The sequence below is a fragment of the Centropristis striata genome, chromosome 10 (genome assembly GCF_030273125.1).
Source record: "Centropristis striata isolate RG_2023a ecotype Rhode Island chromosome 10, C.striata_1.0, whole genome shotgun sequence".
In the NCBI taxonomy this organism is placed as follows: Eukaryota; Metazoa; Chordata; class Actinopteri; order Perciformes; family Serranidae; genus Centropristis; species Centropristis striata.
In genome coordinates, this window is record NC_081526.1 from 18,065,789 (window position 1) to 18,080,048 (window position 14,260).

Below are 14,260 nucleotides of genomic sequence, written 5' to 3' on the forward strand. Positions count from 1 at the left end.
CAGTCTCTTCATGCATTGATCCAGAACTCTCTTCAGGCCAGGGCAGCTAATTGGCGATATTATGAAAAAGCTGTGTGATTGGAATCGAAGTGGAGCCGGTGTGAGTTCAGACACATTGTGCTGGCAGAGCCCCCGGGGCTCCACGGCGTGTTACGACCTGATTTCTCTATATTTAGTCTGGCTCATTATCAGGACCCGAGCAGCTGCCTGCTGCCACCACATCCTCCGTCTAGGCCGGGAAGTTGTCGCTCGCCGCGCATCATAGATTCTGTTAACGTCTCTGTCAGGATAAAACACCTCAAACACCTACGTGACGTCGAGGTGGCCGACTTCACATCGGCGGCTACTCGATGCATTTGAGAAAAGGAGCTTATTGATTTGGGTTTTTTGTCCAGACAAAGGTGCGACGGCATGTCCGTGTAGGCCGCGTGGTGACAGTCTGAGCCTCTCCGATGCTGAACAAAGAAGAAGAGGTTATTTGTCTGTGTGCCGATGAGTTAAGATGCCAACGGTTCAGTGCCACAGCCAGCTTCCCATCTGCCCTCCAGATTCAGCATTATTGCAGACAGCCAGAGCACCTCTCCTCTGCTTAATGGAGCTTGAACAGAGCCGAGAAAATAGAACACCTCATTCTGCACCATGTTTAGGTTCAAGTGTAGGTCAATGATAATGGGGAACACTGCCAATATCATTGAATTATTCACAATCATTATGAAAGGCTGTCCTGATTTCTTCGATGGTATGTCAGGAATTCCTATTGATTAACCATTAGTCCAATATGAAACTCATAAAATACTCAATGTCAATTCATGCTCACTCTCATTAGTTTTCTGGACAGACTCGTATTTCACATGTTGTGGTCTGTTGCTTAGTACTGGGTCAGGGTTCAGCTTAGTGGTCATTTCCTGTTCAGATTTTGACCTAGTATAATGTCTTTATTCTAAGTGGTGGTACGTGCGTGCATCCACAATGATTTCACCTGCTAAATAATGTATTTGTGTCTGTTTACACTGCAAAGGAAGGGGAGCTGAATGTTAGGTACGCATGTATTATCATTATTTATTTACCGGCCCCGGCAGCATGTGGCTGGTGTTGTTTTCACCTTGTGAGTCACCTGTGTTTGTCACCATGGCAAATTATGGTCCTGGAGACACCCTCTCCAGCAGGAACGACCACAGAAGCAGCTTTTAGTACTTAGCCAGGTGTTTATGAGTCTGTTGACAGATTTTGTCACTGCAGCAGCCCAACAACGAAGCAAGATGCAGTAACTACATTTTACAGGTAGTTGAGATTGAAATAAAAGCCAACTTCAAAGATGGTTGTTGTTGGACATTGAATATTCATATTCTCGACAAAAAAATTATAATTTTTCCCTCACCAATAATGACACATTCTACATTCATGACATACCATGTTTATTGTTGTACATTCTTTGAATCAAAGCAGATAATATTTCAACAAAACACACATATATGTTAATGCTAACATGCATTAGAAGTTGACACTGCAAGACACTTAAGCTTATTGAATGTCTTAAGTGTTGTTTCCTTCCCTTCTCTACAAAACACTCTGCACCTCTGCACCATTATAAATAGGTGTGCACTTAATGTTCAAAGGAAGGACAGCCTGCAACACCCATATCGAATTATTGAACATGTCTTTCCTAGAATCATGGGCACTAGTCTGCTGCTTAACAGCCTTCACTCTTCCAAGAAAATACTATTTTGGATTCCTGCTGCAGGTTATTTGCTCCCATTCAGTCACAAGATCATTGAGTAATACAGTTTTGCTCGCAGTCTGTGTGTGTTACCATTTATCCCAGAGGTGTTGAGGTGCAGACCAGGCAGGTCCTTCCACACCAAACTTACAAAACTATGTACCTGATTAAACTGGGATTGTACACAAAGACATGCTCATCTAACAGAAGAGGTCACTAAACTGTGGACACAAAAATGGAAGTCTAGCGTGTTTAGATGTTGGATAGGGTCAGATATTAACATTTTCGTCCACCTGCCAATGTGGCTGGTGGATTCCAAAATCTACCAGCCACCCAATAGATTACCATTATGTGTTTGGCTGGTGAGTGAAGCAAATGCGGCAGACATTTGCATATTGTAACAGCATTTGGCTGGTAGCTGGAGCTGATTTCCAACCCCAAAGCTGTAGCATTAAGAGGGCCGTATACTTTTGGCCATCTAGGGCAGGGGTCAGCAACCTGTACTAACTAAAGAGTCATTGTTGGCCAAAAAAAGAGAAAAATATTGTAATGGAGCTGCAGACCTAATTTTGAGCCTTATCATGAAGATGAAACAGCCTACTGAGTCTATATTACCCTACCAACAATATAAATAGGTCATAATGAGCATTTATTTGTGTGATTTGTCAGAATGCAGCCAGGACCCAAGTGCAAATGAGAGGCTGGACACCATAGAAATATCTCAGGAGATTTGGAATTGAAGGGAAACTCAAAACTAGACTCAATGTTGGTAAAATTCAGTGGTTAAGATGTAAAGATAACATAAAATGTAATGCCCTATATAAGCAACACATTTTTATAATTGAAGAATACAAATTGTTTTGGGCCTACACCAACAATCAATGAAAATTAAAATGTAAAGAAATAGAAAAGAAATTTCATTTGGTATCATTTTTTTGTCACAGCCACAGGGAGCCACTACAGATGGCCTGAAGAGCAGGTTGCCTACCCCTGGTCTAGGGTATAAATAATTTCTATAAGGGATAGAAAATATGAGGGGAAAAAGGCAAAAGTATATACAGTTTATAGATCATGTCTCCAAAGTGGCAGGTCAAAAAGAATTTTGACCTGCTGAAATGTCTTTGAGGAGTCATTTACCTGCCCACTCACTGTATGACTTTCTGCATACGAGCTGAAGCAGACTGCTTACAATCTAAACCTCAATGTCTCTCTCTCTCTCTTTTTCACCCAGAGCTGTCGTGGTTGAACTGGTGTCTAACCGGCTCCTGTCTCTTCAGCCTTGTCCTCATCCTCTTCTTCAGGGAGTCTTACGACCGCCTCTACCTGGACGTCTTTGTCTCCGTGTGACCCTGCTGAGGACGAAAAAAAAAAAAAAATACGACAACTTGAAAAATGAACGGACTGAGAAATAATCCTTGCACAAAGAAGAGGAGAAAAAAAGGAGACTAAGGGAACGTGGGTAGCCCACACTCCTCAAAAATCTTACGATGTAAATGTATATATCGGTGACGGTGGTGATGGGTTGCTGTCGTGTGGTGGCCGAGGAGAACCAAAAAGTGATTCTACGCCAGTGTTTACTCTTTACACGTGATCCACTGAATGCCATATGACACATAGCGCATCATCATCTGTTTTTATTTGTCAGTCTATGTTTGTGTGTTAACAAACGTATGTGAACGGTTTAATTTTCTTAACCAGGCGCGGCATGACGGACTGTTAGTAGTTGTTGTTTACAGATCATGTAATATTTAAAGTTCTCAATTTCGCCCCCGTGTGGCTGCTCCGTTCACTTTCCTTGATCGTGTGTCAAGAGACTGGACACTGACACTGTGTCAGCCCCCTAACGAGGAAGTAAAGGGTGATGAGCTTCATCAGCCAATCAGCAGGCCTGGCTGTGCTGAGTCGGGGCTAAATGAGGGACCTCCCGGTGTTTTAGTGCTGCTCCAAACTCCAGGCTGTGTCTCGCTGGGAGACTTAACTGTCCCAACTCTGTTAAGTGACCTGTGATGCTGTCATTGAGAGGCAGGTACTTATATTATGTTTTATCACCCTCTCAAGACGAATATTATGCAAAAATGATCTACCAAATTGATGACTGGATGCCAGCCAGGGACTGGAATTGAAGAAAACCTGTGTTTCTTTTCCGTAATCTGAACTGTTACACCTTCACATTTCAGAAGTTGTTCATCCTCTTTATGGGACATTTGCTTTTAAATCTAACACAATAATGTATATTTGTGTTTTTACAGTTTTTTAAAAAAAAGTTTGTTCTCCTCTGTAGCCTGCCAGTATTTATTGGAAATGTCTCAACACTAACACAGTTAACACCCGGTTTCACTCAAACAGGATATTTGGTGACGATTTTAGCCACAGCTGAGGCAGACTGAGGGAGATTATTTTATTATACAGACATGATGATTATGTTGCGTTGTAATTGCCAAGCTGCTCCTCCTCCAAAGCACCAGCAGGTGTCTCTGCGCCAAATGAGAGTCGACTGACAAAAAAACGTGAAGGGAAAAAATAAAAAAAGGAAGTTGCCATTTTCTTGGATTCCTTGGCTGATAAAACTGGAGCTGTGACAAAGAAAAACAGCTCTAGAGGGACCCAACCACATAGAAACACACAAATGGAAAACATCTGTCACTTACAGACAAAGTTTTTCTCTGACTTGTCCATGACTTCTTTTGTCTCTTTGTCTTGCACAGCAGCTATAAGAAGTGTTTTAATGTGTTTTCCTCTGGGGTTCGCGGAGCTCTGTAATGTGTTTCCTGGTGCTTGGTTTTTATTTTTTACTCTCCTTGTACAGAAAAGGTTGTCTTTTACCTTTTGACGTGTTGCCTTAATTGCCCAGTGCTGTGCGTTCAGACTCCCTCTCTTCCACACTGTGACTATTTTATCTGTATATATTGTTAAAGGTCATGTTCTTCTGTCCTGCAGCACACACTCTGTGGTTTCCCAGGCTCTGGGTTATTAATGTCCATGTTCTGTGGAAAGGAAAAAGAACAAATGTGACTGTTGAATATTTGCAGCACCTTATTAAAATAAACATTTTAAGATTACCGTTGCTGTTGTTCTCTTCTTGTTAATAGGCTTATCGAGGCTATTTAAATGCACCTCTGGGAAACTTTTGACAGCAATCTGTGATGTTCAGTTTATCCCAGAGTTAATGTTTGTTTCTATGTTCAATGCTGTCAAACTTGCTTTATTTACTTATTATTTAATTCTGCATCTCTGTTGAGACTTCACATTAACAAGCATCCTGGGAGATCCAATCACAAGTGGACAACTCTAAGTGTCCTCAGCTACATGGAAGAAAAAACCCTGTTCAACAAATTTGTTTATCTAGAAGGGAACTTATTCTCTGGTATTTTTTTTTTCTTCCAGTTTGCAGCTGCTATAGAATTACGTCAACACCATGTCTAGTCTTTTAATGTATGAAGCTGGAAATGTGCCTCGACAGGCTGCATGTAGGCGAAGGTTCGGAGAGTCACTCAGACATTTAAGTGCCTTTCTGTACAACTTGCACATGCATATAATATGTACAATAGTGTTCAAAATAATAGCAGTCCAATGTGACTAACCAGATTAATCCAGGTTTTTAGTATATTTTTATTGCTACATGGCAAACAAGGTACCAGTAGGTGCAGTAGATTCTCAGAAAACCAACAAGACCCAGCATTCGTGATATGCACACTCTTAAGGCTGTGCAATTGGGCAATTAGTTGAATCTGGTTAGTCACATTGGACTGCTATTATTTTTGAACACTAGTGTACTTTCTCATCTCTATTTATGACCTGCCTCCTGACTGGACTTGAGTTAACAATCAGCTTGATTGACAGTGACATTTGGAAAAAGTGCATGTCGGCTCCTATGACTATAGGTCCACAAAAAAACGTTTATGTGATTTAATCATGGATTTAATATTGCCTTTTCATAAAATTGAGTGACTCACACAAGATAGATTTTTTTTTAAGAAAGAAAGCTCATAATTCACACTAGTATGGGTTAAACTCTAAAACTGCTAAATGTTACATTTTCCATAATGCACCTAATAGCAGTGTTTATTTTCTCAAACTTGACAGCCCTCTTTCTGAGTCACAAATGAAAACTTGATTTGACAGACTGAGTAGATCTAACTTTGACAAGTTAACTGATCTTGATGTGTACAATCGGTGGAGTTTGTCTTAAAAGTTGCAAGTCTAGTATGTCTTTGAGAATGTTTGTTTTTGTCCATGCAAATAGACGGACCACATTTAAGTCCCGCCCTCACCGGAGTGGAAAACTATTCATTACTCTCCATTGACTTTGTATTGTGTGAAAGTTGCTCCTTATCAATTCCATCTGTGAGCAAAAAAACCTGAAGAAATGCTTAAAAGCTGCTGTGTGGTTGTGTGCTGGGGTGTACTACAAACAGGGTAAACAACCCATTACTAAGATTTTTATAGGCTCTGATATTTATGAGTCTTGAAGTATTCAAAGGTGGATCTAGGCAAACAGACATGAAGCATCAGCAGCAAGAATGAGAGAACTGTGGGATCCTGACGCTTAGTGTGTTTAAAGTAACATGCATATATGCAATTATTCAAAGGCAGTTTTATTATCTTTCTGTAAGTTAAGCTAAAAGTTTTGACAGGTTGCAACTTGTGTTATAGTGGAATATAGATAGGAATAGGAATCAGAAGGCTTTGCAGTATTCATCAGTCAGTCTACAAAGCTTTCTCCCTAGGAGGCTGAAATGTGGCATGGTCAAATGTTTATGACATGGTGGCCGTGAATGCATGAAAGTATGGATGCCTGCCCGTTCATGGTCACAGCTTTTGCAAATTTGTGCTTGTTAAAATGTAATTTTCCTGAACTAATCATGAATTAAACATTTGTTCTTTTTACAAATACTACTATATAAACAATCATTTATCAATATCAGAAAAAATATATAAATGAAACAACTTCAATTTGTATCATTAACAACCTGCCAGTTGGTTGCAGATTGATGGATGGGTCCAGTCTTGAGCCTGTTCCTTTAAGGAGCAGGTTACATCACTCTCTGATGGGGCCCAAACTCTTTTCGGTATGTTATTTTTGCAGTGCAGCGATGTTCTCGCACATCCTCCCAATGCAGAAGTAGAGAAAGCTCTCAGAGGACACCTGCATTCCAGGAAATCTTTTTACTTTCCTGCTTCCCTTTTTTGGATGCAAATCAGCATGAACATGCATGACCTAAAGACATGACGTCGCTGTTTTTAAAGCCTGCTTGTACAGTCCCTCCTCCCCCCGGTGGCCCAGCTGGAGATGAGCTCATGCTCTGCTGCTGGCGAGAAACGAGGGTCTCTGGGGCGAGGCTGCATGCAACAGACTGTTGAAGTCGTCAGTCTGGTTCCAATTAGTGCCTTTGTGTGTGTGTGTGTGTGTGTGTGTGTGTGTGAACTAAAAGATGCTGAGATTAATTTCACCTCATCTACAAAATTTTTCTATTCATGATCCTTTGAACTGGTGCCATTCAAGCTGGCAGGAACTCCTGACCTAAGCCGAGGCCTTTGTACGGAATCAAACTCACAAATGACGTGAAAAATAACTGGCAGAAAATGAATGTGGCCCCGCGTGCGATCGCAGTGGTTTTAGGTCGTGTGGGCCTCAAATTATTGCATGGCATTTGCAAAACCAAGTCTGTAGGGATGTGAAATTAATCCACTGTTGGTTCATGGTGATCTGTTTGGTTTTAGAGGAGCTGTCACATGCATTCAGCACAAATCCTGCAGAGAAAAGAACAGTGCTTTGTTTTGGCTTTTCAGTTTATTGACAGTCAGTTTATTGACACAGTTTCAGCTTTGTCCTCCTCTCTTCCAGCTTCTTTCCCCTGTGTTCCCTGTACACTGCGATAAAACCAAACTAAATATAAAATAACACAGGAAGAGGCTATTCCTTCACATAAATGAACAATATAAATCTCCCAAAAGAGTAAACAGAGTGTGGTTATTAATTGATACATTTTTTCATGGAAGTGATTGTTTATTTGAGACGGTCTTGGAAATCCAAAAAAAATGGTCCCAAATAAAGGTTGTAGAGTTGTTTTTATGGTTGCCAGCCCAACACTAAGATTTGATATTTGTATTTGTATATATATACAAATCATAGTATATATATATATATATATATATATATATATATATAAACAGATGTATGATGTACATATAAAACTTTAGTTTTTAAATTAGACTTTATAATAAATCTGGATTGGTTGCAGTGACAAAACAGCTTTTGTTGTGGCATTGTTTTGCATTGATCCTGGAGGATTTAAATTCATAAACAATTTTGAAAAAAGAATCATAAATCAACCTTGTCAGTATGCAACAAAATCTATATACATAAACTCTGATTTATTGCATCCTTTCCATAAAAAAAAATCAGGACATGGAGAAACACAGACATATAAAATGTAGTTTAGTTGTATAATCAAAGGATGCACCAGTCATATATTAAAGTGGACCAAAGCAAATCTTCACTTGTTGATGTTTTAAATTCATGTCAGAAACAAAAAGAAGCTGCAGGAGGCACTAACCCGGTGTAGAAAAATCTGATTCAATCCATTTTTATCTGATGTGGAAATTACAACAAACAGAGGGGCTGTTTTATTCACACTGAGGGATGTTATTAAGGAGAAAACACTTTTCCTTTTACCACAAGGCCTCAGTGTAAGCAAACACACTCCTCCGACAAGCAAGGGGACAAAAGAGGTGGCTGTGTGTTTCTTGTCAGGGAGAGATAAGGTAATGATGCATACATTTCCCACTGTTCACAGACACAGCTCTAACTGTTCATTAACAGCCTTTTCAGCCGGAGTTCAATTCCAATTTTTCCTTCTGGTTCGTTGTCAGGGTGGGACGTGGTATCGCAGCTCTCCGGGGAGTGGATGGAGCAACACAGTGAAACAATAGTTTTCTTTACCCACAAGCAATTTGGATATTTTGTCTTTTGTTGTCGGTGTCTGTCAGTGCTATGAAAGCAGCAGGCTGGCTGACGAAAACCGGTGTTGCTGTCACCGTGTCTGACGTTTTTATACCTCATCTTTTGTATTCTTCTTTTTACATGCTGCTTCTTACATTTCCCCACTGTGCTCCCATTGAGACGCTGCTTGTTCTTATTCCTCTTGTGGCCAAAACTCACTTGCGTCTGTCTTTTTTTTAGCATTACACCTCAATGTCTCCTTGGGCCTCCCCGAGCTCCACAAGTCCCTTAATTGACTTCTCCAGGATTATGAAAAATGAGCCATGCTTTCAAATGGCTCATTTAGCAGCGCCGCTATCACTGTGCCTGTTACTTTATCTTCAACATATTAAAAAGTGCTAGGTGCTCCTGATTAGGAGCGATGGGCTGCAAAAAAGCCCAAGCTACCGGCATTTGACATCTGGTCACTAATTTGCCAATTCATCACTGGAGAATTTGAGGAATTTGCCTGCTCCTGTGGGAAAACACAACATATATTAAGGTCTAAATGCTCCACCAGTATAAATAAAAACCAAGAAATGCAACAAATACACACACAGTGGGCTGACTTAAAGCTTACAGAGTGTTTTGGTCACAGGTTTATGGGCTGTGACAGTGTGTGTGTCCCAGGGAACAAATAAAACTCACTCATGCTCATTAATTATAAGTTGCCCTTATTTATGAAGTGTATGCATGCTTTGCACATAGAAGCAGCAAGCTAAGCACATGACAACAGGTGTTAAGGCTCATTAGTTTATATACAGTATGCATGCATTTATAGTTAACACTTTAGTACTGTCATGAATTTGTGAGATGATGACCTGCATTTTTGTAGCTTCAAATAGATGGCACCCTTTTCAGAAGAAGAAATGCATTATATTGATTCCTTTGGTTCCTATGATGATCTTTGAAATGTGAACTTTCATCTAAGAAGTTCACATTTTTAAGATGTTCTCGGAGGAGGTTTAAAGATTGCCTGTAGTTTTTTTTCTGTTCCGCCTGGATTCATGGAAGTTAGTCCGGATTTCAAAGCTAGGAAGTTTTTAATGTGGAAGAATTGTAACATCTACAAAACTTCTCATCAAAGATGCTAAATATATTCACCAAATATATATCACCCATAATTTTTATCTGTTTTTTGTTGTTGTGATTTTTGTTTTCAAATTCAGTTAGTTTTAATTTCGTTTTTACAGTGAGTGTGATAGTTTCAGTTAGTTTAGATTTTTTTTATTTTTTAAATGCTTAGTTTTACTTTAGTTTTTGTGTTAGTTTTAGTTTTTTTGTAATGGGGTATTTGGTGCGTGTGAGATTAAAAAAAGTCACAATAAATGTTTATTGTTTAATCTTTATTTCCTTTGTCTTATCCATCCCAGCCCCAATAAGTTTATTAAGTCATAAAACCAGATAAATGAAATATATTTTATATCAACCAAAAGGGTTTAGGTATGAAAAAAGTTGACAAAGACGAAAACGAAGGACATTTTCAATACACAATAAAGTTTCAGTTAGTTATAGTTTTTTTTAAAACTCTCATTTTTATTTTTATTTCAGTTAATGAAAATGTTTTTCGTTAATTTGTTAGTTTTCGTTAACTATAATAACCTTGTGCCCCACAGAACAGTATTTAGTCATACTGAAGCATAAATACTAAGAACATACTGAAAATACAGTAGGTAATGCTGCAGAAGTGCTTTGAAAATGTTTTGTTGATGTTTTGAGTTTTTTAAGTCCTAAAATCACCATTGGGATCCCTTCTCACCAACATTATTTAAGGTCAACACTGCCTCTGTTCTCCATCTATTTGTAAAGCAAAGTTTTACAACTTTTAATCCCACAGACGTAAGTTTGATATTCAGTAGATAGATAGTTTAATTTTGAGAAGTAAAATGTGTTTTCAAAGGTCATTGAAAACATGTTAGAAGGTCAAGGCTGACTTGAGCTGATGAGCCATGATGCTGCCACTGATGAAGTACCCTTTTATTATTCCTAAAACTAGCTGTGTCAAACTTCTCAGGAAAGAAAGAAAAAAAAACCATCTACCTGCAAAGCCAGGTTCTGCTTGGCTGAGGCTCCTCAGCTCTAATGCAGGAGGACGTGGCCCTGACGGAAGCAGCATGTCCTCTGAGCAAGAGCAATTATGATAACCATGCAAGCGGAAAGGCTGTAGCCAGAAGAACAGCGTGACAGGCTTTGATCCGGCAGGCTGCCTATTTAAATCACAGCTCACCTCCCCTACAGACGCCATCCTCAGCTAATGTAGATGGGCTTTTTAAAAGGAGTCTGGGCCTTCTGCATGCTCCTGCGGGCTCCTCTGTCATGATATGCAGCTGTTTCGCCCCTTGAAACATCATTTGTTTCTCCTGCCCTTCCTCCTCATCAAAGGTGAGTGAAGGTGGTTTTGTTTTAGAGCAGACAGCTGAGTGAAGTTTCCTTTAAATGGCCATTTAGACGCCATGCCTCCGTATCATAGCGCATGGATTCATTGAAGCACCATGAAGGCTCTGTGGGAACAGTCAGCTCAATTAACTTTCTATCAGAACACAAAGTCTTTGTAAAACTCTTTAAACTTTGGATCCAGACAAACAAAAACATTTTTAAACAAAAAAATACAGAAAAAATAAGGATCGCACTCTGTTTGACCCACGTCCCTGGAAGTGTTAGACTAAGGGGAATAAAATTAATGCACTGTGACACATCAACTCATCAGATGGGAGTAAAAAGCACAGCTATCATCCCCTCTGTGGTTGTGGAAATTTAATTAAAGCTGTTGCCAAGTTATTTCACACATGCAATTAATAAAAAATTAGCAGTAATCTAAAATGTGAAACTTGAAAATATCATCAAAGTTTTCCACCCTTATTATGTAGCTGTTGCAGTTGACATGTTGCATGTGCTGCAAGGCTTTTGTTTCATATCATTAACAGTGCAAAAAATAAGAAAGAAGAATTTGATACTTTTAAAATTTGTTTCTGAGTGCACTGAGTAGCTCAATAAAAAACTTTGCAAAATGACTTTTGCCTTTATAGATCTCTTGTGGCAACACATTAAAAAAGAAAATGCATTTCTTACAGATGTATAGCATGTGTGTACAGTACTTTAAGTGTGTTTATGTGTGTGTACAGTATTTATAGTATGTGTAGAATGTGTGTACAGTATGCATAGTATGCATGTATGTGAAGTATGTATATATGTGTGTACAGTGTGTGGAGTATGTGTAGTATGTGTTTACAGTATGTAGAGTATGTATATATGTGCAATACGTGCAGGATCATACTGGATTTCCCAAAAATGCCAAAACCAAAGACCATAGCATTGTAAGGTGATACATACAATAGTATAGTTATATATCTAATTTTTAACTGGCATATTATAGCACATCCAAGAAGTAAAAAAACAAAACAGCATAATATAGTATGTTGTTAATTCTAATAGTATGTAAAACTGTAGTATCCAAAATTGTCAAATGCCATAAAAATCCCATAATATAGTAAGTCCAAATATAAAAAAAAAAAACCAGCATAGTATGGTGTGTCCAAAAATATCAAGAAAACACCTTATTGTAGTAAAAAAAACCATCATAGCATGTCCAAAATTTAAAAAATCGTCATAGTATAGTATGTCGAAAAAAGTCCAAAAATGGTCAAAGTGAAGTTTGTCCAAAAATGCTTAAAACCACTGAAGGAAACCATGTTGATCATGGGTGATATTACAATTTTCCCAAACATATATACAAAAAAACACACACTTTATTATAGTATGGCCACAGAATAGTATGTCGGAAAAAAGTTTAAAAAGAAATGATTGTACTGAAATTTGTCCAAAAATGTCTAAATAAGCTTTCCTATAGCACCTTGATCATGGTAATAATTCAGCTTGTCCAACAAATATCAAGAAAACACCATATTATAGTAAAAACCCAGGGTATAGTATGTCCAAAAATGCTTAAAAACGCTGTAGAATAGCATGTTAATCAGGGTAATAGTATTGTATGTCCTAAAATAGAAGAATAAACACCTAAATGTAGTATGTACAAAATTTGAAAAAACACAAACAAAAACAACATAGTATAGTGTGTCAAAAAAAAAAAAAAAGTAAAATAAATGGTCATACTGTAATTCGGCTAACAATGCCAAAAAACAACAACATTAGAATAGTGCATTGATCATGGCAATAATTTAGTATTTCCAAATATGGACAATAAACAACATATGTCCACATTTTAAAAAAATCATCATAGTAAAATATGTTGAAATAAGTCAAAAAATGAAAAAAAGTGAAAGTTTGTCCAAAAATATATATCTAAAAAAAACACACTATATTATAGTATGTCCAAAAAAAAAAAAAGAGGCATATATAAGAAGAAAAAAATATATTTATATTATAGTAGTATCAAAGTACACCAAAAAACACCATAGCATGTCGGAGAATGTCAAAATAGGCCAATAAAGAAAAAAAGAAATAGAAAAGCAGCCCTGTTGGGCACTGCTGAGGTGCTTTTGAGCAAGGCTCTGCACCCCTAACTGTCTGGTGTGATGAGTGACCCATCACTCTGACATTTCTCCACATTTGGGAGAAAAAAGACTTCATTGGGACATCTCCAGTGGTTATTGTCACTCACTAGTCTCTCTGTGATGACCTTGGTTGAATCCTGTGTGGAGGGTGAGGTCAGAGTCTAGACACCAAACAACATAACAGTCTGTACTGTGTGAATGGGCTGGCAGAATCATCATTATCTGCATCACTGCCACAAGGAAAATAAAACTTAAACCTCTGGGTTTTATTAACCCATCACTGCTCCTGTGGTGCAGCAAAACAGCACCTGATGTGTTCCTGACAGCTGCCATCAGCAGCCGGATGGTGACGTCAGCAGGCTGCAGCAAGATGCCAACAGCCACCTGAGAAACGGCACAGAGATGTGTGGTGTGATTGTGAGAAACAGAAATGTGTGAGTATGTGTGTGGGCGATGAATACTGAAGGGAAACAAAGAAAATTGAGGTTCAATTTAGAGCCAAGTGACCCGCCCAAAAAACACTCCACTGGGTCTTAAATCTTTTGCTGGAGAGAAGAAAACGGCTGCATAAAATTGCTTTACTTTCCTCAGTTGTTTCCTTTGTTGCTCGCACTGAATGAATCATATTTCATTACATATTGTATATTACTTCAAGCATATTGCTTCTAGAAATGTAAAGGATAGTTTAGGATTAGATGCACAGGGTGTATAAAATAAAGGAAACATGTACCTAAATCTGTCATTGCACTACTTTTACATTTTATGTTTTTTAGTTTATATTTTTTGCTGTGTATGTTCATGCTTTGACGAAATATTAGGCTATCCGTTTAAAACAAAATCTTTGGCTCTAAAATGACCACAGGCTGGACAAGAATTGAACATTATGATGTGCACAAATATATCTTCACCAGCTTATTGGACTGGACTGCAGTTTTTTTCTCCATTATTTTTTGTCCACCCTACTGTAGCTGGCTCAGATTCATTACAATCAGGCCACACTCCCTCTTGCCATTTCATTAAATTGATTAAAGAGAGCAACATTTCAATATT

At 38.4% G+C, this 14,260-nt stretch overlaps 1 protein-coding gene across 1 annotated transcript in view; it reads left to right on the forward strand.

The window, feature by feature from the left end:
* The window catches only part of slc49a4 (solute carrier family 49 member 4), a 56,787-nt gene extending 52,011 nt beyond the window's left edge, over positions 1–4,776 (forward strand). Inside the window, exon 9 of the mRNA XM_059342413.1 lies at positions 2,949–4,776. Within this exon, the coding sequence (XP_059198396.1) occupies positions 2,949–3,064 (116 nt within the window). The 3' untranslated portion in view covers positions 3,065–4,776. The remainder of the gene's footprint in view (positions 1–2,948) is intronic.
* The last annotated feature ends 9,484 nt before the right edge of the window (positions 4,777–14,260 follow it).